General features: G+C 41.7%; 1 protein-coding gene across 3 annotated transcripts in view; it reads right to left on the reverse strand.

Annotated features, from left to right (window-relative positions):
• The window catches only part of ryk (receptor like tyrosine kinase), a 127,218-nt gene that overhangs the window by 37,809 nt on the left and 64,292 nt on the right, over positions 1 to 25,117 (reverse strand). Inside the window, exons 2-9 of one of the 3 annotated variants that reach the window (XM_041264073.1) lie at positions 19,869 to 19,990; positions 19,241 to 19,340; positions 18,551 to 18,685; positions 17,033 to 17,095; positions 16,446 to 16,590; positions 14,046 to 14,146; positions 11,515 to 11,598; positions 9,584 to 9,718 (exon numbers count right to left, since the gene is read on the reverse strand). In XM_041264073.1, the coding sequence (XP_041120007.1) occupies positions 9,584 to 9,718; positions 11,515 to 11,598; positions 14,046 to 14,146; positions 16,446 to 16,590; positions 17,033 to 17,095; positions 18,551 to 18,685; positions 19,241 to 19,340; positions 19,869 to 19,990 (885 nt within the window). The remainder of the gene's footprint in view (positions 1 to 9,583; positions 9,719 to 11,514; positions 11,599 to 14,045; positions 14,147 to 16,445; positions 16,591 to 17,032; positions 17,096 to 18,550; positions 18,686 to 19,240; positions 19,341 to 19,868; positions 19,991 to 25,117) is intronic. The other 2 variants (XM_041264074.1, XM_041264075.1) reach the window with 2 other exon arrangements.

The following is a 25,117-nucleotide window of genomic DNA, read 5'->3' on the forward strand; positions in this document are numbered from 1 at the left end:
ACTAGACACAGATTCAGCACAGATCACACTAGTCTTCTATACAGGACACCGGAAAATTCACGATATCATGAATTACACAGAAATCGTATATTTGACTGCCTACCGTGAAAAATATGCATTTTATTTTCCATACAGTATTTTCCATTACTTTTCACCTCCCCTGTTCATTTCATGCTTTTATCAAGTAGAAGCAGCGCTACAGCAGCTGTACACGGTCCGGCGTCAATGCTGTGCATTTGGTTACTATGACAACAGTCAAGCAAACACCAGCTTCATGATTGGTGAATTCCTCATACTGTCCAATGACATAACATGCGAGTCAGAGGCAGGAAGCTTAAAACAGTTGTTTAAATAGTGTTGATTTATTAGCTTGCTCTGTACAATTAACATGAAAAAATGCAGACGGCAGGTCAATCAAATATTACACTTTTTTTTTCCCCAGTTGTGAAGCCATGCCTAACAGTGCAAAGTGAATCTCCGTCCCAGTCTTAGGTCTTTTGCAGACTGAGGCAGGTTTTCCTCAAGGATTTGCCTGTATTTAGCTCCATCCATTTTGCCCTCTACCCTGACAAGCTTCCCAGTTCTTGCCGATGAAAAGCATCCTCATAGCATGATGCTGCCACCACCATGCTTCACAGTAGGGATGGTGTTACCTGGGTGATGTGCTGTGTTGGATCCGAGCCAGAAATAACGCTTTGCATTTAGGCCAAATAGTTCATTTTTGTTACATCAGACCACATAATCTTTTGCCACATCTTTTCACATGCATTTTTGCAAATTCCAAGCAGGATTTTACATGAGCTTCCTTCTTGCCACTCTTCCATACAGGCCAGATTTGTGGAGTACCTCAGCTATTGTTGACACATGGACAGTTTCTCCCATCTCGGCCATGGAATGCTGTAGGTCTTTCAGAGTTGCCACTGGCCTCTTGGTGGCTTCTCTGACCAATGCCCTTCTTACCCGGCTACTCAGTTTGGGAGGATGGCCTGCTCTAAGCAGATTCTGAGTGGTGCCGTATACCGTCCACTTCTTAATGATCGACTTGACTGTTTTCCAAGGGATATTCAATGCCTTTGAAATCTCTGTATACCCCTCCCCTGATCTGTGCCTTTCCACAACTTTATCCTGGAATTGTTTTGAAAGCTCCTTGGTCTTCATGGTAAAGTATCTTTGCTTTGAATGCACTACCCAACTGTGGAACCTTGCAGAGACAGGTGTATTTAAACTGAAATCATGTGAACCAGTTTTATTGCACACAGATGGACTCCATTTAACTCATTGTGTGAATTCTGAAGGCAACTGGTTACACCTGAGCTTATTTAGGAGTGTCATAGCAAAGGGGGCGAATACTTATCTAATGAAGACTTAAGGTTATTATTTTTAATTGATTTGTTTTTTCACCCCTCCATCCATTTTTTAACACACATTAAAAGTGTTGAGTAGGTTGTGTAAATCAAAAGGGAAAGAAAATCCCATTTAAATGCATCAAGATTTCAGGTTGTAACACAAACTGAAAACGTTTGAATACTTCCTATAGGAACTGTATGCAGCACACAGAGTATGTAAATGGCAAAATGAATGATTGAGTCTGTTTGAGTTGTATGCCTTAAGGCCACTGATGACCAAGGCAACTTTGTTTTGTACATTATTTTCATCCCAGAGCTTTACAACTGCTAATTCAGAGACACTTACTGCTTACTTAGTAGATACACTGCACCATTAAGATCCTTGTGGAGAATGGCATTGACTTCAATTGTGTGTCTGCCTTTGTAATAGACAATGGAGAAACACTAACTGTTTACATCTATACAATCACCGTGCCACAAGATCTTTATTTCGACTTTTAATTTAATTAAAGAACATCTTATCTGCCCCAGATTTTCCCTTTGTGCAAATGCCCATCTAATTTATTTACTATGGAGTAGGGGTTCTCTCCCCCCCCCAAACAAATTTTTCCACTTTTGATTACTTAGACACTTTCTCGTAGTTCCTCTGTTCTACTCCTGTGTTCAATGAAAATGATGGGGGGAAAAAGAAAGAAGAACATGTACACATTACAGTGGTTTCTGGGATACAGTCATCAAGCGAAGTGTTTTTTTCAACAACAGCTGGGTTAATCTGGACGCTCTAACACTGATAGGCCAGGGTTCAGGTAAATCAGTTTTGAACTCGGTTGTCGATTCTTTTGCTCTAATGTGGACAGGGCCTTAGACAACTGCCTCAGCAGCTGCTGCTTTTTAAACTCAAGCTCTTTGAAAACATAATTCTGACTATTTTTGTCCCTTTAAGGTTTCTCCAATAATATAGTTTGTCCTTAAGTGAAATTGACGATCATTTAGCACTGGCCATTATAATACTGTATAAATTACTGTAATAGAGAGCAACGTCAAGTTCAAACAGCAAGAAGTTGGCCTACTAGTATGCAATATGGGCAGCACAGACCACTGCGTGCCATATATACAGTGAGCAGGGAGATGGTTAAATTCCTCCCTGCCTAAAAACAATTGTTAATCGTTTTTGTTAATTACTGTTTTAGTGTTAATTCTCACCTGCACCTGGCTAGCATTGTAAATTGGAGCCAGGTGCAGGGTATTTAAGGAGAGCAGTCAGTCTGCTCAGGGCTGCTGTGTGGAGGGCCCGGTTGATGGTGTTTCAACCGTTATGCCTTTCTGTGTTCAACTATTTAAAAAAAAAAAAATAAATAAACTATTTCAGCCAGTAAACAGCTTAGCTGTCTGGTTTCGTTAGAGCAGGTTTCGGACGAATGTGTAGTCAGTGCTCTGAAGCAGTTAGGTGTTTGTTTTGTTTTTGTTCAGTTGGTTTGGATTTCTGTAATTAATAAAACACGAAAGTGCTATTAAACACTTTAAATCCTGTGTCTGGATCAATTTCAAAGGGCTACATATATATATATAAAAATCACACACACACACACACACTACTGTGTGTAAACCTGTTTGTTGAATTCTGCGTGCTGAATTCCGCATGTTGTGACAACTTGCAAATGAATCATTTAGCTTGCTATATTTTTGCATACAATTAGCTTAGTGAATAGAGCTACTGCTGGTTCCTTTATTTGTGCGGTGTGGCTTAGCCCTGCCACGCGGTAATTCTCGTCATTTACCGCTGTTAAGTGAATGAGCCCCTAAATATCTTGGCATCTCAATAGATAATAATCTCTGTTAAAAAGTTAATAGCATTTCAGGATAGATTATAGACACAGTAGACTTGCTTGCAGAGGCTGTGGAATAAAGAAATAGATCCATCCTGAAGACGACGAGTGTTTAAGCAGCAGAATATCTGATCTGCTCCAATTGGTTTCCTGTTGGTGCCTCCAGTCCAGCAACACGTTTAATTGAAAATATAGTCACTTCACCCCACCCAGCACATAGCTAACTCTAAAAGGAAGATAGGCTGAGGAGCAGGCCCTTTTTATAAAGCGTTATGCAATTAATGTATATTCAGAGAAATGCAACAGCAAGATTCAGATAAGGGAACACACTGCTCGGGGTTGAACTGGGCATGACTGCAATCGTCAATCAACTTAACCCAATCAATACTGGAAATGTTTGGTTCAACAATTTAGAACTGGGTTATAAAAATGGCAAGGTACCTATGGTGTGAGCCAATGGCTGGCATAACTGTGTTAGTGGTTATCCTGACAGTGAAGATGTTACCCCCTTGTGATCTTTGCACCAAATTCACTTTCAAAAAATTTCCGATAACTGGATTTGTCAAATCGCCAAAATCAAGAGCTTGTTTTCCTCTAAAAGTCAATCGTTTTGAGAACCGAGAGTTTTCAGAACACTTCTTACAAACCTAAAGTACTGGGATTGTAAATCAGAGTTCAGACTACAGCTACAGCCAAAAGTTTTGCATCACCCAGAATTGTAGGATTGAAACAATAAACACAAAAACTAAATCAATTAACAAAATAATATGAACATGATTTAGATCTTTTATTTAACATTTTAATCAAAGAAACTACAAAATTATATAACAAAGGTCTACTGAAAGCCATAAAAGTAATACAGTATCTCATGTAATATTTCAAAATGACACTTTTTTTTTTTTTTAAATTGTCAGTTCATGGAAAATGTAAGGTTATTATCATAATCCTGGTTCCCTGAAATAGAAATGTATCCATTACACATGGGTTAACCTATTACACCCGATTCCACTGAACACTTCTACCAAAGCCATGTCTACACCTGCAACATCAGCACACCTGTCTCCAAGAGGAGACAAGCTACATGCAAAACGGTGCCCAGCGCCATATACTTTCTTCAGCCTATTGCATAGAATGTATGCAGCGACCAAAGAATTGTAGTGAATACATTTCTATTTCAGGGAACCAGGGTTATGAGAAAAACCTTACATTCCCTTTCAAGTACAAAATGCATTCCATTACACATAGGTAAGTATACCTAAAGCCACTGCATGGACATGACCTGCAGAGCAGCCAATTTTGCAAGACCAATGGCTTGCCATACTGATAAGACAGAGTAACATCTACAGAATGCATAATTACCTCATGAATGTGCTTCTGAATGAGGTTGAGATGTCGTCGTCAGCACTCTGGTTCCAAAAAGAGGGTTATGAGGATCCAGGACATTAAGCCTGTAGAACCTTGTGAAGGTGTGAGGAGTGGCCCACATTGCTGCATCGCAGATGTCAGAAAGCAGTACCCTGAAAAAATGCCTAAGAGGTAGCAAGACCCCTGGTGGAATGACCAGTGACCTTCTCTGGAGGAGGCAAGTTAGCTTGCTCATAAACAATCTTAACTGTCTCCATTATCCAATTGGACAGCCTCTGTTTTGACAGAGCTTGACCTTAGTTCTTGGCTCCAAAACATAAATAGTTGCTCAGACTGACGCCAAGTTTTTGTCCTGTCAACATAATACACTAGTGCCCTGACCGGGCAAAGCGCATGGAGCCGACGCTCCTCATTTGACTGGAATGGAGGAGGATGGAAAGCCTCCGATTCCACAGACTGACTGACATGGAAGGTCGATAAACATTTAGGCAGAAAAGCCAGATTTGTACGGAGCGTGACCTTAGTCCTAGACTCCGTAAAAAACAAGCAAGCTTTTGCCACTGAAAAAGCCTGCATCTCACTAACATGTCTAGCAGATGTAATAGCGAGAAAAATGCTGCCTTCAAAGACAGGTATTTAAGCTCTGCAGAATGCAGAGGTTCAAAGGGTTGTTAAGTGAGTGCATGCAGCACCACATTTAACCGCCAATGAGACACTTTGTTCTTCAAAGGAGGCCAAAACCAGCGTGCTCCTTTTAGAAACTGACCAGCCAAAAAATGAGCCCCTGGGGACACAGAGTCAATTTCAACATGGCAAACCGAGATTGCTGCCAAGCAAACCTTCAAAGTCGAGGGGGACTTACCCTCAAAGAGATCCTGCAAAAACTGCAGAACTACTGGCATGGAACAAGTCGTGGGATCAATGTGTCGTGCCAAACACCAAGTTTGAAACACATCTCGCATTTTATAGAGTCGATATGACTCTTTCCGATAAGCCTAACTGGCTGAACCGCTGTTCAGGGGCCAGACCCAGAGCTGTAGGCTTGATGGGTCGGGAAGCCACAGCGTCCCCTGCGCCTGGCCGAGCAGGTCGCGACGTTCTCCTGGGCCAATAGGGGGCCACTAAAAGCACCCTGGCTCGTTCCTGCCTGATCTTTTCCACACATTGGAAGCAATGGTACCGGTGGAAAAGCATAAATAAAAGAGTCCTCGGCCGTGTGCGAAGGCGTCGACTACTAACGGACCTCCGGTCCCCAGAATGGAGAACCAGAGGGCACAATGGGCGGATTCCAGAGAGGCAAAGAGGTCGACCTCTGCTCTCCTGAACCTGTCCCACATCAGGCTCATCACCTCCGGGTGGAGCCTCCACTCTGAGCCGCACGGAACTCCCCTTGATAGGAGGGCTGAGGCATGGTTTTCTGCTCCTGGCAAATGTATCGCTGTCAGGGAGAGTAGGTGCTCGTAAGCCCACAACAAGATTCTGTGGGCTAACAGAGATGGGGAGAGCTCAGACCACCTTGGTTGTGTTGTTCGTCCTGACCAACATGTGTCTCCCCTGCACATCCTGGAAGAAACTCTGCAAGGCCAGAAAGACTGCCTGCAGCTCTAGGACATTTATGTGCAGCCCCACCCAAGGGGGCTGCCACACACCTTGCGCTCCTCATCCGTTCCACACTGCGCCCCAGCCTGAACTGGAGGCGTCTGTGGTGATCACCTCTCGCCTGATGATACTGCCCAACGGCACACCTAAACACAGATGAGCCGGCCTCCATACAGGGTGGAGACACTGACAGGCGGTGATGTGGTTGCAAGTGAAATTGATTCACCTTGCGATTGAACCACACTTGAAAAGGATGCATACGGAGAAGACCCAATGGAAGGGTCTGAGATGCTGCTGCCATCAGGCCCAGAAGCCTCTGCAAGGTGACCACCTCCCATGATACGCCTGGCTGAAACAGCCTCAGGCACGTGTGGAGCTTCTGGATTCTGTCCTCTGACAGAGTGGTGATCATGCTGCTTGAGTTCAAGCAGGTTCCCAGGTAGATGGTACCCTGAGATTGTACTAGCTGGCTCTTTGACATGTTCACCATCAGGCCGAGTCTGTCGAGGTGAGTGATCACCAGTTCTGCGTGGACTGCTGCCTGTGGTGGAGACTGGGCACATACGAGCCAGTCATCCAGGTAGGTGAGCACTCCGATGCCTTGTAGCCTCAGGAGGGGCCAGGATAGCCTCCATGCACTTCGAAAAGGTGCTAGAAGCTAGAGAAAGGCCAAATAGCAGAACACGGAACTCGTAAACAGTCCCTTGAAAGGAGAACCGTAGATATTTCCTGTGGCCGGCTCTTATCGGGACATGGAAGTAGGCGTCTTTCAGGTCCACTGTAGTGAATCAGTCGCCCAGTCTGACCGACCGCAAGAGCTGTTTTATTGCCAGTATCTTGAACTTCCTGCGCCTCAAGAAAAGATTGAGCTGTCTGAGGTCGAGAATGGGCCGTAGGCCACCGTCCCTTTTTAGCATTAGGAAATACCTTGAATAAAACCCAGACTCCAGATCGGACAGGTCTACTACCTGAATAGCCCCCTTTTGTAACAGGGTCCTCACCTCTTGGAACACCACCAGGGCATCCTGAGGGTTGGAGACAGAAGTTGTAACCACTCCTAAAAAAGGGGGGTGGGGCCCTGTGTGAATTGGAGCGACTAACCGAGCTGTACTGTAGTGAGCACCCAGCTGTCTGTGGTGCTTGATCGCCAGTAATCCAGGTGGCTCCTTGAATAAGGGCCCTGGACCTGTGGCAGCAACCCCCTAAGGCTGCTGCTGAGCCGTCGGTGAGTTTGCCATTGTTCTTTGTACAAAAGGTGGTCAGCAGTGTATCTGCCCGTCCTTCTGGTGGGGAGTCCCCCGACCTGCAGGCACTGTAGGCCGCTGAGTATGGGGCTGCTGAGCCCTAGGGCGCCAAGGCGCCATTTACTTCCTGGTTTGAGGAGCCTTCCTGGGCAGCAAGCGAACCAGCTCTTTGGTGGATTTGCGCGCCTTTTTGAGCTCAGCAAAAGGTCGTCCACCACTGGACCGAATGTGGTGTGACCGGGGCATCCAAAAGAAAAGCCTTGTCCCCATCAGGCACTCATGCCTGGGAGAGCCAGAGCGGTCGTCGCCTCGGCCAAGACACTGTCCATTGTATTGGGACAGCTGCAGCAGATGGTCAGTGACCAGGTTTAGCTCCTCCAGCGTCTGCTCGGGGGGGGGGGGGGTTCGCTGAAAAACTCTGTACAAGTGACAGACTGGTAAGCCACCAGGATGCTTGCGTAGTTACCCAGCCGGGTAGCTAGAGCTTGTGCCACATAGGCCTTTTTTAACATTGTCTCCATGATCTTGCACTGCTTGTTTGGGCAAGACGTATCCTTGGAAGGGACCGCCAGATGCGTGCCCTGTACCAGGGAGGCAATCGATGCTGTAACAGGAGGAAAATGGCCAAACCCCAACCCTTCCGTGTCGTGTACCCAATAACAGGTCAGCAGCCCTGGGGACAGCCGGAGCAGTCGCGGGTTGTCCCCAAGTTGATTGGGCATGCAGAAAATTCGGGTGGACAGGGGGCATCGAGTTCCTCTTAGGGGGAGCCGAGGGCCTGTCAAAAATGGAGCACTTGGGCTCAGACGACTCTGGCCACATCACTTCTAGTGCTGTGGTGGCTCTTTTCAAAAAGGCTATAAGCTCTGCAGAGAAGGGGAGAGGTGCTAACGGCTCGTCCTCCTCTAGCTCCTTCAATTGAGGTTCCTCTAGCTCCTCGGGTGTCCCCAAGGCAGCAAGGGACAAGGAGTCATCCTGCTGACGTCACGGGCGTAGAATCGGCTTTGGTAGAAGTGATCAGTGGAATCGGGTGTAATAGGTTAACACATGTGTAACATTTCGTACTTGAAAGGGAACTACAATGTGGTAATTAATTTTATATGATAACGTAACATGATTCAACCGGTTTTGCTATGAAGCAAAACTTTTGGCCAATGCTGTACATTTGCATAACCACTTCTTTTGAAATTATAATTTTTTTTATACTATCAGTGATATTTGACCACGGTATTTTGAATGTCCGTTAAATTAGAAATATGTATTTTAAAATGGGATCATTTAGAACCTCAGAGTTATGAATACCAAACTCACGAACTGACCGGTCAGACCAACACCCCACTTTTAGCGGGAAGTACTTTGCAATGTTAAATGCACCGAAATGGTAAGAACTGCTGGGAAACGCAAACGTGTTTCACTTTCAATTGAAATAAAACATTACATATTTTTCATACTTTGCAATGGGAATATGTTATTGGGAAACTGTCGGCGATAGAAGAGCAGTAATAAGATGATGAGATTGTGATTAAGCACTACATAAGCGGCATGCTGGTCATGCAGAAGTCAAAACAACTGCATCATACAACTGTATTGACAGAAGTGAGGCAGGTTTCAAAGCAAGTACAGGCAATTTTACTAGGAGCATTTTAAAGCCAAAGGACTCAATGGCTGAGCAAGCTAAATGAATGCATTTTGTTTAAAATAAAGTAAGAACAAACACTATACTAACCTAGCTTTTCCAGGATGATTAAATCTGTGTTTTCGGCAGTTACAATTTGAATAGTAAATTAAATGTAGAGTTTTCCCACATATAGTATGATTTTAAAGCCTTTCAAACCATAACAATACGAGTATTGCATTACTGTGTAGTAACCTTGTATATTCACTAGATTAAAGCTGTAGATAGCAGGTGTACACATTTATTAAAACAACTGAATATTCACTTTCAGAGTTACAGACTTATGAACACCCTCCTTTCCCAAGGTGTTTGTAACTCTGAGATTCCACTGTAATCGTGATCCGTGTATGAAATAAATCAACCACTGATTGTTGCTTATCGCTTACATCAGTAGTATCCTACTCCAATGGAGTCCAAACCCTGTAGAAGTTTAGCAGGTAATGCCTGATGAGTCAGAAACGCTGTTGATGCTTTCCTCTTGTTTCCCAACTCAATACAGTGTAATAAATGAGTGAGTATCTGCCATACCTTCGTGCAGCACGTCGCGCAGCGTGATTCTCTCCCGGGAGATGGCGATGTCCTTCACCTTGGCCTTGGCCTCCTGCAGCGTCACGCTGCGCAGGTCGTTCTTTTCAATGCGCAGTGTTGGGTAACCTGAGGAGCCAGCACAGCCAAACAATGCCATGTAAGAACCTTCAAACACACACACAAGGCAAAGCCAAACACATTGGCACTTCAGAATACAAACAGAATCACCACAGAATAAAAATAAACAAGAGTGTTGAGTCTTCTAGTGGACAACTGTCCCTCCAAGAGTGGAGAACGTAAGACAGTGGACAACGATACATAAAGCCATAGTCACAATATGTTTTACTAAACCAGTGACATCACAGGGCAATAGTGTGTTGGCTATGGACCGCTGAGTGACATGACAGAGCAATAGTTGTTTGACTATGGATCGCTGAGTGACGTGACAGGGCAATAGTTATTTGACTATCGATCGCTGAGTGTATACTGTCCAGTTTGAGGGCAATAGTAAACGATTTTTGGTCATGTAACACTATTTGCCAGTCGGGTTGCAAGTTTCAATCCACGGGTTTAATAAATGCCTATCTTTCAAACCTACATCAAAAGTTCCCTAAAAAGTAGATTAAGTAAGATTTTAAAATCTACTCTCCAACCCTTAATGAGATGCAGTACCCAATAAAATAGCAGGATGGCACAGCTAAAAGAACATTGATGCTAATAAAGAGCATGACAATTAATTTTCAAACTGCAGGGAATCTATCTTTATAGTACATATTGACAAAGCCCATGCTGCCATTATAATACATTTTTCCTAACACAAGTAACTATTAAAAAAGGTAGCAACTCCGAGTAACTATTAGGAAACTGTTTCATATACTAATCTTGGAGCTGTGTTTAGGTTTAGTTTGCTATAGGAGCCAGCAGGGTTTAAAGGGTTAATGCACAGAATCTGTGAAACAAACTGCATTTGCTATAAGATTTAAGCCCCTCTGGATATATACATGTACACTACATCATTTATTTTGTGCAAACACTTAAGATGTCAATAGTGGTTTGGCAGCAGTGTGTACACTCCCCACACAAGTCAAACATTTGAAACATTCTTGAGCAATATAGCTGGCTCACCTTAGAAAACCCAAAACACAGACAATGCATACTTTCATAAACCAAAAAAGAAAATATCCTGGACTGCATTGTGATGTATTTAATTCAAAGGAGGATGATTGGTAACACCATTTTAAATAGTCAAAAGGGCTCAAACTCCCATGCAATAGTTTGTCTTTAATTAAAAGTCCTGCACACGATGCGGATTGTCTGGAGAGGTGAACATAAGCAAGTCATTTAGGGATAAGGACAGGAGAATTAAAGTAAGGATATTTAATGTAATGTGATGTGATTTTTTTAATGTTTATAATACTAGTATATGTATTAAAGACATCTAACACTACTCAAAAATGTTAGTCATTGAAATGTTTTAGTTCTGGATGATAAAATACTGTAAAAACAACATGTAAATAAATCTGTCCTGCTAATCTTTTAGACAAAGCCTACAGTGTCACCTAGAGACAAAGGTCTTCATTCACTGCTCAACAAGCAATCCCCTTCAACCCTTCCATTCCACTACTCTACTGCCCATGTTGCAAAGCCCTATCGCATGCAACACGGTGCAGTTATACTGTACTGCTCTGTTACTGTGAAACAAGGACAGGTTCATCATGCAGTTACAGTGAAACATTGCCTGCGTATGCAACACTGTGCTCTCCCATGATGCTTCAATCATTTTATACAGAAGGATCTGGAGATCGATTTAAAATGAACCAGGGATTTGCTTTAGAGAACAGCCGGCAGGAGAGGCTAGCTCCGCCAGTCTGTGTTCACTGTACTCTGTGCTGTGCTGAGTTAGTGACGGGGAGGTACTCAAAGGGACTTACTTTTGATTTCGTGGGAGGGGATACCGGGGTTTGGTGAGGTGGCTGCAGCGAGCTGGAGGATCGGGGTGGAACCGGGTTGATTGTCTGATGGCAGAGGAGGAACAGTGAGCAAGGTGGTGCTTAGAAAGCAGTGGCAACTTAAAAACACTTGAGGGGTAAATTTACAGTATAACTTACAGTATAATCGTAAATCTCGAAAAACTACTCACTTCTAAATCTTTTGTAGTCATTTTCGCATTATTTTAGTATAAATACATGTTAATTTGGATTCATATTTTTTCTGACTATGTGAACGAAAAGACACAAAAGCTCCAGTTTTCTCATTGGAAATACCTGTCCTGGTCACAAAAGCAAAGTTTGTGGGGAATAATAGCCATTTTCTATACTTTTGAGGCATAAGCAATTAGGAAATAACACTTACTACCCAGGAACAAAAATTGTGTTACACAGTGTTATTAAGAAATGGAGAGAACATGGCACAACTGTGAATCTGTCTAGAACAGGCCGTCCTCAAAAACTGAGTATCCAGCTGAGAAGGGCACTAGTCAGGGAGGCCACCAAGAGGCCTATGGCAACTCTAAATTACAGTCTTCCACGTCTGAGCTGGGAGACACTGTGCATACGGCATAATAGCCTGGGTGCTTCACAAAACCGGCCTTTATGGAAAAGTGGCAAAAAGAAAGCCATTGTTGAAAAAAACTCACATCAAGTCTCGGCTAGAGTTTGCCAGAAGGCATGTGGGAGACTATGAGACCAAGTGGAAGAAGATTCTATGGTCTGATGAGACCAAAATAGAGCTTTTTGGCCTCAACACTAAGTGCTATGTTTGGCGCAATCCTAACATCACACATCATCCTGAGAACACCATCCCTACCGTGAAGCATGGTGATGGCAGCATTGTGCTATGGGGATGCTTCTCTGCGTCAGGGCCTGGAAAGCTCGTTAAGATAGAGGGCAAAATGTATGCAGCAAAGTACAGAGAAATCCTGGAGGAAAACCTGCTGAAGTCTGCAAGAGACCTGGGGCTTGGGAGAAGATTCATCTTCCAGCAGGACAATGACCCCAAACATACAGCCAAAGCCACACTGGGGTGGCTTAAAAACAATAAGATCAATGTCCTGCAGTGGCCCAGTCAAAGCCCACACTTCAATCCAATTGAGAATACGTGGAAAGAGTTGAAAATTGCTGTTCACCGAAGGTCTCCATCCAACTTGATGGAGCGTGACCAATTTTGCAAAGAAGAATGGGCAATATTTGTAGTGTCCAGATGTGCAAAGCTGGTAGAGACTTATCCAAACAGAATAATGGTTGTAATTGCTGCCAAAGGTGCCTCTGCTTATGCAATCAATTATTTTCTGTTTTGTATTTGTAATTAATTTAGAACAATTTGTAGATTTTATTTTTCACTGACATTATGGACTTTTTTGTGTTGATCAGTGGCAAAAACACCTGATTAAATCCATTCTGATTCCACGTTGTAACAATAGAATGTAACATAAAATGTGGCAAAGTCCAAGGGGGTTGAATACTTTTGAGAGCCACTGTACATGTGCTTTTATATCTTTATATCACTGTACATGTGCTTTTATATCTTTTTCTGGTTGTACTTTATACTAAATGAAGTTCACAAGAGGGCAGCAGAGATTACCAAATCTTTCTGGCACATCCTTACAGAATACTCTCCCTGCACACACACACAGCGCAGTCCTTACAGGCATGCTGCTAACACTCGCCCTGCAGACACACAGAGCAGTCCTTACAGGCGTGCTGCTAATACTCTGCCTGTTTCAACAGCAGGTCATGCTCTCATCCCAATGTATTGCTCTCCCTGTATTTGTTATGTGGATTGCCAGAAATTATCCAACCAACTGGTTCTATAACAAGGTCTCCTTGTAAGCATTAAACACCTCTTTCCAAGCAGGATACTGTAATGCTATCTGGGCAGATTTCCACAGAGCATTCAGAGCACGAATTACCTTTACAAAGCCCTGGCCAGATGAGGAAGAGAGACAGGAATAATGAAGCTATTCACTCATATTGTGTTAGCCTTGGAAAAGCTCACTTTCAAAAATGACTGGATCACGGACATAGGATGCACAAGTATCTTTAGCTTTTGTTACCATTACATTTAAATTAACCCAATTTACCTTAGTTACCCTGTCTGAGACAATCGATTTGAGTATTCCTATCGTAAACTCATTGTCATTTACAAAAAAACAAGATGCTAGAACTACAGATCATTAATAGTGTTAATATAATTAACTGTGCTATTATTATATTAGTGCTCTCAAATAGTAGTTACATCTGTTTTTAATTTTAAACTTTAGCCCATTATTCTAGATCTTAATGCAGAATGACATATTTTAACGTATGGCTGCACAGCAGAGCGAGTTGGTGGCTTCAATATAGCAGCTAGGCTTCAGTGTCACAATAGTCTCTCTCACTTGTCCTTTGTTCAAACCCATCAGAGCACAAAACTTCATTGCCTGTACTCCCAGGATGTTTTCATGCATGAAGAGAGAAACTCTTACTAGTGACTGGAGTGGCGTTGTTGGGGGTGTCGGCTCGCAGGTACTGGGTGGTCTGCGTGGAGGGCTGGGAAAGGCCCTGGGAGCTGCCACTGTCACTCATACTGCAACAAGACAAGAGAAACAAATAAACACCAGGCAATAGACACAGAAACACAAACATCAAACACCAGACACAGAAACACAAACATCAACACCAGACACAGAAACACAAACACCACCAGACACAGACACACGGAAACACAAACATCAGACAGAGACACAGAAATACAAACACCACCAGACACAGACACACAACCAACACCTGATGCACACACACAGAAACACAAACACCAACACCAGACACACAGAAACAAACATCCACACCAGACACACAAACACCAGAAATAAAACACAAAACACAAACATCAACACCAGATACAGACACAAACACAAACATCAACACCAGACAGACACAGAAACACAAACATCAACACCAGACAGACACACAGAAACAAACACAAACATCAACACCAGACACAGAGACACAAACATCAACACCAGACACAGAGACACAAACATCAACACCAGACATAGAAACTAGACACAGCCTCCTGTACTGGCGGCATCCTCCCCGAGTGGAGCCTACAGCACTGACACAATGTAGGACTGATACATTGTGGAACCTAAAGCACTGACACAATGCCAGTTTGAGATTCCAACTGCACTTCCTTTTAGACCTCTGTCAGTCTTCAGATATGTTCAACTTCTACATTGTTAAAGATAAATAAATAAGTGATAATACATAGTATAGTCCACTCTCATTAATGCAAACTTAATTGAATAAATACAAAAAAAATCACCTTTCAGTAATTTTAACTGAGGCGTTTAAGCAAAATGCACATTGTCAGTTTGTAGTGAAAGCAAATTTCAATTACAGAACAATGAAAAGTATTATACAATTAAAGTGGTGTACATTTTATTGAAAATCCAGCTATAAGTGAACTTTTTAAAAAAGTATACATTGCAAATGAACTGCCCTTAAAACCTGCATGCCCCATTCTGTTCACAGGCATTTTTAAACCACAAAAGCAAGGCATCCTCAAAATCAGTGTATTGAGCAAATCAGAAATGCTGACAGCTTGCATCCACAGTGTGCTGTTCATAGGCCTGTCACAACACCTTTCTTTTTCTTGTATGCCGGTGCAATATACAAGTTTCAACAACTCCACTTTAATAACACTCCGTGAACCACTAGCAAGCTCACCACAGAAACCAGGTGCTCAGTCAAATGAGGGTCATAGGGCTTGATTGGGCTAATTTACCATTCAAAGTGAAACAAATGAAGAAACAGATGCTGGGATTTGCTATGACAGCTCCTTCTCTTAGACTCTGGAGAACAGTGATCCACAAATTCAAGCAGCTGTTTTGTGTTGTTTCACTTGCAATGGTAAATTAGTCCAAACACCACCAATGACCCTCATCTTTAATAAAAAAAAAGAAAAAAGAAAGCCTTTACTACACACACACAGTAAAAAATAGTTACTGTAAACTCATTTGCAGGACATCTTGGCTTTAAAGTGTCAAGGCTAGCTGTAGATGTAGTTCAGAACACCAGCTCCATCTAGTGGAGTCAAGCAGGAAGTTCACATGCAGTGGATAGTACTAATGCACTTAAGGAGCACATGTGCAAATAGGGCGGGATGTAAATGTCTTTCATTAGGCAGCTAAGGCACATACTTCAGTTCAGCAGAATGCAGTCCCGCATGGGGGCGACGACGGACAACACAACACTGCCCTGACTGAGTGTGGAGATGATTTATCACAAGGATCAGGACTACCAGTGTTCAGAGCAATCTGACTATTGCTTAATCTGATATGAACTGATCGGATTGTTCAATCAGTGAAACATTACTTGTATATTCAATCTCTTTCACAGTGTGGAAACCAGATACAGCTAAGGAGTGACTAATCAGAAAAACAGCTAAACCTGCACCGAACCTAGGGATATGAAATAGGACTGATTTTCATTGATAGCTTCATATTTAAAATAATTTATTTTACCATTTGTTATCTATACTAACATTATTACTTGAGCCAATAATAGAAAGTAAAAACTTGCCTAACCTTTACGCAAGCTATTTCCATGTTTAGAACGGACATGGCAACTCTTAGAAGTCAGAATTAGTTACTTTAAATACCTGTTCACTTTCTCTACATAGTGCTGCTGAAAGCTACTAAACCAGCACTTCCAATAAAAGATCATAAGAGAACTAGCTAATCCATTCGACACAGATTAATTCCATAGAGTAGTGCTGATTTTAGTGTGTGTGTATAGCTGTGATTAAAAGTCAGTGTGTGTACAGCAGTGGACTGGGCTGTCCCAGAGTGTATAGCAGTGGACTGGGCTGCCCCAGAGGTTACCTGTCGTCGAGCTCCACTCTCTTCATGCTGTGCAGGTGCAGCACGGCCAGGACAATGGCCACCAGGAAGATTGCAGCGCAGCAGACCCCCACACTGATGTAGAAGACGCGTGTGGAGGTGGTGGGGGCTGCATTCACCCCATCAACTGAGTCAAGGAGGAGAACACAGGGGCACACGTCAGCAGCACTCATACTCAGGGCTTTGCTATGCCTTGCTCCTTTATCATACAAAATCAACAACACATATACTGTAAAAATCTTCCATCTGAAATTATAAATTGTGCTACTGTAGTCAAGTGACAGCAAGCGTATTTTGTCTGTTTCTGTTACGACAATATATTTCTTTAGCCACTTGCCTTTTCTTGTAAAACTATAAAAGGAAGTAGAAATGTGCAGCTATTTTGATAACTTTTAAGATCATATTAAAAAAAAAAAAAAAAAAGTCATGACAAAGTTAACATGTCAACCTGAGGAAAAAAACACCGCAAGATTGTAAATGAAATGGCCTGCAATTGACTGTCCTGTACGTGTCTGCTCCAAGGAGGATCAGCTCACATGGAGTTACAGCCTGGAGGAATGGGCACTTACACACAGGCATGCTGCTGTTCTTACTGCTAGGGTACTGCGGCACTTTCACTTCCTGTTCAAGTCCTAGAAAGAATCAAAACAACAAAAATCGAGCGTTACATGCACTGTTGGGCCGTGAGCCCGTAAAAGGTAACAAAGCATTTCCAAAAGAGCTGGAGGACTAACAGGATTGTCTGCAAATTAAAGAGAACCTGTATCCACATTATCCTTCATTTCTCACCCGTTAAATACCCAAATATGCTTCTCAGAAGTTGCTGCTTCGATCATTATTTGCAATTACCAACTACTCCTGCAAAAACTGCTTCTGATAAGAATCAAAGTGGGGAAGCAGATTAGCATTACCCGATCGGAACCATTGTGCTTCTGATCTATCCTGCAATACCAATAAAGAATCCACTTAACAGCATATCAAATGGGTAAGAAAAGAAAGAATAAGCTGCTGCTTTTTTTTTTTTTTTGATTGTCCCTGAACTTTGCATGGTGCTTATAATCATTCAGAGTGGTGGTTCTTGTAAATCACTCATATTTTGTGTGTTACGTTTCTCTTACCGGGAGTTCAGAAGCTTCTCTTCACTTCTATTGCCTGCTGTAGATATGAATAACATAGACACTTTGCCTGATCCAGCCTATTTATTAGAAAGTGGCAGCACCCTCTAGTGCACAGAAAAACTAATGGAAACTTGCACATGGAAAGACTGGCTGATATAGCTTACAATAAATGTATCTATAGCAGGCAACCAGAACTGAAGAGTAGCTAACAGAAGACCCAAGTGCATTCCATTCCGAATGCTAACAATCATGCAAGGGAGTAATTTCAGTACAGGTACTGTACTCGGCTCTACTGAACTATACTAGGCAAAACTAGATTGTCCCATCTACCAAATAAACCACAAATCATCCGATATGTTCTATTCAGAATCTCTAAAAACAAGTTGCAGCAAAATGGAATGTTAATAGCACTGGAAGTACTTTTTTATTTTTTTAATGCTGCCTTATTAGCTAAAAAGCTTCAATACTCTGTGTTTGTATTCTCATAACACAGCTCATATGATGAAAGTGATTTCTCAAAGAATTCATTGTTGGGTGGCCAGAAGCCAGCTGATGACACTATGCATTGAAAATGAGTGTAATTGCTGCCCTTTTCTAAAAATAGCAACAGCTGAATAAAGCACGTTTTAGCTAATGGCAGTTTTGTAAATCACTTACTGCTGCAGATACCTGTATTAAAATGCTTGTGTGTCTGTGCCGTTGACAGAACATGCAGTTTCATAAAATTGAAGCTTCACGAGTCTGATCACATGTCAGAACTCATAATCCTAAATTGTCAAACTCTCAAGAACATCTGCACCTAGTTTCATGCTGGAGACCTGCGCTCCAGGTGTGCCCTTTCCTTGTGGATTTGACTTGAGCTACCATGTATCAGCAGCAAGCCATGAATAATGGTCTAGATTTTCATTATAAGTGATTAAAACAAACAAACAAACAAACAAACAAACTCAACAATTGCCCCAGTCTTACTTTTGTAGCACATTTTCCTCCTCTTGAAGTTGAGCACTGTGATGTTCTTGGAGTGGTTAACGGTCAGGTTGAGCTGTATGATGAGAGTGACCTCTGCATCCACTTTCCCCGAACAGAACAGATCCACTCGAAAAACTGCACAAACACAAACACTTGCATTACAGCTGTCCAGTCCTCTTCAGTTCTCAAAAGTCCATCAGGAGACTGGCTTGAACAGCAGTAATGGAACTGAAGTTTCTGAGCAAGGTAACAGTGGTACTGTACATGCAGTCCGCCACACAAAGGAATAACCGTCTATATATCACTGTACAAGTTATCCTAGAGCATGTACAAGCAGAGCCAGTATTGTGTCTATACAAGTTATAATAACACCAATCAAGTCATAAAAATGACTAGACAAACATGAGTTATAAAACGGCAATACACCCAGTAAAAGAGACAATGACATGACGCAGTGGGGTAATCCAACAGTCTTCGCTTGCCTTTCACCTCTGAGGGCCTAGGATCAAATCTAACTTGGGTCCCAATGGCCGATAGCCCACAACGCAAAATTACCACGGCAAGATAGACCACCATTCATGAAGACATTCACAAACACCAACATTTTAAAGAAAAATGTATCGCAACCACTTCTGCTTCGCAAATTGAAGCGGGTTCGGTTGCTGAGAGAGGAGAGAGAGAGAGACCCACCTGACAGTGTGCACGGGACCTCTCCCCTTGCAGAGATGTTGCTCTGAGGCAGGTCCATTGCAGTGGGCTTGTCCACCTGGAAGCTAAGCTTATAGTCCACCTGCAACAGCAAACACACAGCTGCAGTTCATTCTGCTGCACTTACTGGGAGTAAAGATTATTAATAATTAGGGAGTACTAGAAGCTAGCAGTGCACTTTGATAAACCAAATTACAACAAGACAATGTTACTGTACACTTTTTTAAATGACTGGAACAACCTATAATTAACCCTTCTCAAAAACATGCATGTCAAATAGACGTGAACCTTAGTGTTTAAATTAAGGCTAATTTGTTTGTATTTATTAAGTCTTTTCCATTTACACATGTGATCATTGCACATGGCAGTGATCCACAAGGGACCCTGTTTAGCCTTTAACTGTGCCCATTACTTTGCAGGAGCACACTCTTTCAAGCCGTCGGCCTCCAGTCAGACAAAGGACTCTGGGAGGAGGGGATTCAGGACAGGGTGCAGTCAGGGGACCCTGACAGGAAGGGGATGCAGGGCAGGGTGCAGTCAGGGGACCCTGACAGGAAGGGGATGCAGGGCAGGGTGCAGACAGTTGAAGATAACGAGCAGCTTCTCTCACCTTGGACTTGGCGTGCCATGTGAAGTGCAGGCTGTTGGTCTCGCTGGGCACCGGCAGAGTGAAGGAGAGCGCATAGTGGCTAATAACATCATCTCTCACGTAGTACAGTTCAGCATCCAGACCTGAAACAGAGAGCAACATTAGCAGGGATTTCACACACAATTAACCTGGTAAAAAAGTGATTGAAATAGGCAACAGAACAGAAATGTGAAAACAACCAGCAATCCAGTTAATTTTTATTTGATGCTACTTATTCTTTCTTTTCTTACCCATCTGATATGCTGTTAAGTGTATTATTTTATTGGTATTGCAGGGTAGATCAGAACCACAATAGTTCAGATCGGGTAATGCTAATCTGTTTCCCCACCTCGCTTTGATTCTTATCAGAAGCAGTTTTTGCAGGAGTAGTTGGTAAGCATTGCAAATAATGATCCCTATTCACATCTTTTATTAACATTTTGAACACTCTCCTCTCACCCCTAAAAGCTTTCTGAAGTTACTCCCACTAGGTTAAAAAAAAAATGTTTAAAAGAATCCTACCACAAAGTGTAAACATCAGGAAGCACAAACCTGCTGTGGCTTCCTCTGGCATTCCACAAACCCAGTTAGGAAAAAAAAGAAAATCTGGGAAATCCACAAAGGTCTCCTTACTTAACTGCTTAACAGGTAATACATGCGAGAAACTAAGACCAAACAGACATCTGGTGCAATGAAAATGTACTTGTCTTAACTGGCCTGAAAATCTTGATGCTTTACCTTGTATGTATCCAAAATTCTACAACCTGACAGAGTATTCACAATAACCGAAGCTGTTATGCAAAATGACAGAGGCACCATCTTGTGAAATATAGGTACAACTAAAATCACTGCTGTACATAACTGTTAAACTGCAAGGCACAGCTTGCATTCAAGAAAAAATTAACAAATTACAACAGTAAATGATGTGTGCTTCCTCAGCATAATAACTGAGCATAATAAGAAAATAATAACTAGAACTGCCAGGCAGTTTTATGGCTTACAAGCTCAGTACCAGCTGGAAATTTTGGCAAGCTGTAGCATTGCAGCACTAGTGTCAGCAACAGGTCAGTTTTATGTAGCAGTTTCAGTTCTAAATACTGCATTAGTTCATTACCTCATGATGCTTTATAACTTTAAACACCATAGTAACCATGATTCCATCTACACACTGTAAGGAGTTATAAGCTAGTTTTACATTTGACCTTCGAGAGGTCAAAGGTCACAGACACAGTAATTATTGAACAGAGCATATATGGGTTCCTATCTGTGTTCTATAGTCACCAGTATCCTATATACACACTCCGTAAAGAGTTATAAGCTAGTTTTACATTTTAATTTAAGGAGAGGTCAAAGGTCGCAGGCAAGGTCATTTTTGGTTAGAGCACATACGGTTTCCTATATGTGTTCCATAGTAACCATTATCTGCACTTTGGAAGGAGTTATAAGCTGGTTTTACCAAAGATTTTGAAAGGTTTTTAAAGAAATGCGTCAGGTGGCCATTTTGCTTTATGTACAAACACCATTTTTGAAAGTCAGTTGTATTGACACAGGGATGACACTTGTCAACTTTGGAGTTAATCAACGAAACCAAAAAAATTGTTTTAAAATTTAACCCTTTGCGGTCCATTTATTCAGCGCCCATCAGGCGCATCAGGTCCAATTTATTTTCACACACACTGTTTATTTTACACACGCTGTTTAAAAGTAATTTTATGCCAAGTAAAACAAGTTTAAACGGCACTGCAGATCAACAGGGCACTCAGTACTGCAGCTCCAGTCCCACCCCCTGTTCGCTCTGTTTATCACATAGCTCTTCACAGTTGTGTATATTGATAAATCCTCTCCTGATCACTCGTTTTATTACCAAACTCTTCAATAATGCGATATAAATCATTATTTTATTAATATAACATCTCAAAAAGCTCTGCAAATGTCAGTGATATTCTTTGAGCACTGGATGCGGAAGCAGCTATCTTGTTTGCCCCTCTTTTTTCGGCTTCTCTCGGCTCCTATTGGTCTCACCTCGGCCACTGAAAGGTTTTCTCAGCTTTTTCCGGAGAAAAAAAAGACTAGAGACCTGTGCTTGACGTCTTTGTGATGAGATCGGACCGGAAAGGGAAAATTCTAATGTGGGACCTGGTCCAACACAGGACCACATAGCGTTAAGAACAAAAACGTAGGTCTGGTGGCCATCTTGTTTTACAAGAGAACACCATTTTGTCATATTTGAATTCCACTGTCCCCAGGATGATGCCAACCAAATTAATAGTGAGTTGGTTAAATGGTTTGCAAACAGAAGCAGTTTGAGGTGCTTTTTGGTGAATTTGGTGGCAGACTTTGATAGTACAATTTATCGCAGCAACTTCTGCTTCGCAAACTTGAAGTGGGTTTGGTTGCTGCAATGAAAATCTTGTTTTGTAAAGTTTCACATCAATCTGTTCACCGTTTCCCCAAGAAGATTTTAAAAGGTTTTTAAAGAAATGCGTCAGGCGGCTATCTTGACTTACGCACAAACACCATTTTTGAAAAAGCCAATTGATTTGACACAAAGATGATTCTTGTCAACTTTGGAGTTCATCAACTAAACAGTGTTCAACTAAAGTGGTTTTAAATTTAAGAACAAAACGTAGGTCTGGCTGCCATCTTGTTTTATGAAAGAACATCACTTTGACATATTTGAATTCCACTGTCCCCAGGATGACGCCTACCAAGTTAGGAGTTAGTTGGTTAAACTGTTTGCAAACAGAAGCAGTTTGATGTATGGGGACCAATCTTCATGTCAGATTCTTTTATTTTTTAAATAATTGAATAGCTTTACATTTTTTTTTAATTGGAAAATGTAAGTATTATTAACTGATGTCACATCTCCAACACAAATCCAGAGGCCAAAAGGTTTGTATCCTAGCACATAACTGTATAATTAGGCCAATGTTTTAATGCAAACTGCCACTGGGAGACTTCAAACCGCATTCTAATTTCATGCATTGATTTACCAATATGTAATCAAAGTTCAGGAAATTTAAGGACAGGTAATCAATCATCAACTAATTGTTGCATGTCTATACACAAGACAATTCTGAAAGATCACAAGTCAGTCCCCGACATGGAATTTGGGACATGTGCTCACTCCTGGCTGTCTACAGCACACATTCTGTTAAACTGCAGGTTTATTTGCCTGGAAGAAACGTCTATAAAAAGACGTTCATGCAGCTCTGCTTGTCTGGAAATATTGCTCCCTGCAGATGGCACCTCAGAAAAACCGGCTTCTGTTGGCTCTTACATAATTGGACTCCTTTCATATCTTTAGGACTTGATTTGCAGAAAACGCACACCAGGGAAGGAGTTGGACAGATCAGACAAGATAAAGATTTCTAAAACACAAACCTGCACAGGTACAACATGGGCCGACAGAACAGTACATCAGGGGCGAACTCAGGACATTTACACAAACAGAAAGGCAACATCAACCGCATTTTAAAAGGTATACAATGCAATTCAGCACACAAGATGCTTCAACGGAAACCATCTGTGAAGTCCAGGTCAGGGATGGAACTAGGGTTTCTATTGTATAGCCGTTTCACCCATTCCAGGTTTTACTACAAGCTTCATTAGTCACAGTGTACAGGTAACAAGTTCAGGTGTGTCGTACTATACTCATACTGTACCAAAACCAGGATTGTATCTAACTGCTATGCAATGCGAAACAGCAGCTGGATACAATTACTGCTTTACTGTAAGTAAAATGTACTGTGGTGGTTGGAGTAGTTTTCAATTGTACGGGATTGTTTCAAGATAGTAAGAGCGACAGGATGTATGGTATTGGAGTCGAGGTGCAATGCTATCACAGCAAATAATGAATCTGAGCTGACCAGTAGAAACCTATAAAACTAGCATCACTCTTTAAACAAACATGCCAGCAAGGCAATGCTTTGTTTTAAGTAATAACATTCAAAGAGGAGGTAAAATAAAATGGCAAAATCATAGACAAAGACAGAAAAATAGCAAACATATTAAATGATTACTTTTCACAAGTTTTTACAAAGGATACGGGCCTGTTCCTATCCAGTTTTAAATAACTTTAACATAACAGTGGCAGACATGTTAAAAGGGACTAGGAGCTCTTAAAATAAAGAAATCCCCTGGGCCAGATGAGATCCTCCCAATGTATTCAAAGAAATGAAAGAAGTTATTTACAAATCGCTAACTAAGATCATGCAACAGGTCTCAACACAGGGATTGTGCCGACAGACTGGAGAATTGCAAACTTAACAGCGATCCACAAAAAGGGAAACAAAACCGAACCAGGTAACTACAGACCAGTAAGCCTGACTTCTATTATATGTAAACAAATGGAAACTATAATAGAAAATTATCTATATGATAACTATCCTGGGAGACAGTCAGCATAGATATAGGAAAGGGAGATCGTGTCTAACTAACCTGCTTAATTTTTTTGAGGATGCAACATCGATAATGGATAATTGCAAAGCATATGACATGGTTTATTTAGATTTGCAGAATGCTTTTGATAAAGTCCTGCATAAAAGATTAATTCTCAAACTGAACGTAGTCAGGATTCAAGGAAATGCATGCACATGGATTAGGGAGTGGTTAACATGTAGAAAACAGAAAGTACTGATTAGAGGAGAAACCTCAAAATGGAGCGAGGTAACCAGTGGTGTAAATTCAGTATTAGGCCAACTAATATTCCTAATCTACATTAATGATTTAGTTTCTGGTATTGTAAACAAACTTATTAAACTTGCAGACGACACACAAACAGGAGGAGTGACAAACACTGTTGCAGCAGTCATTGAAGGTCATTGAAAATGATCTAGACAAGATTCAGAACTGGGCAGACACATAGCAAATTACATTTAATAGAGAAAGGTGTAAGGTACTGCATGCAGGAAATAAAAATGTGGATTATAAATATCATATGGGATATACTGAAATTGAAGGAGGAATCTATGAAAAAGACCTAGGAGTTTATGTGCATAAGATATTTTAACATATAGTGAAAAGTGTTGAATTTAAACTAAGGGAAGTAATGTTAAAACTTTACAATGCATTAGTAAGACCTCATCTTGAATATTGTGTGCAGTTCTGGTCACCTTGCTACAAAAAGGATATTGCTACTCTAGAAAGAGTGCAAAGAAGAGCAACCAGAATTGTTCCGGGTTTAAAAGCCATGTCATACACAGACAGGCTAAAAGAATTGAACTATGCTG

Source organism: Polyodon spathula, chromosome 11, assembly GCF_017654505.1.
Source record: "Polyodon spathula isolate WHYD16114869_AA chromosome 11, ASM1765450v1, whole genome shotgun sequence".
NCBI lineage: Eukaryota > Metazoa > Chordata > Actinopteri > Acipenseriformes > Polyodontidae > Polyodon > Polyodon spathula.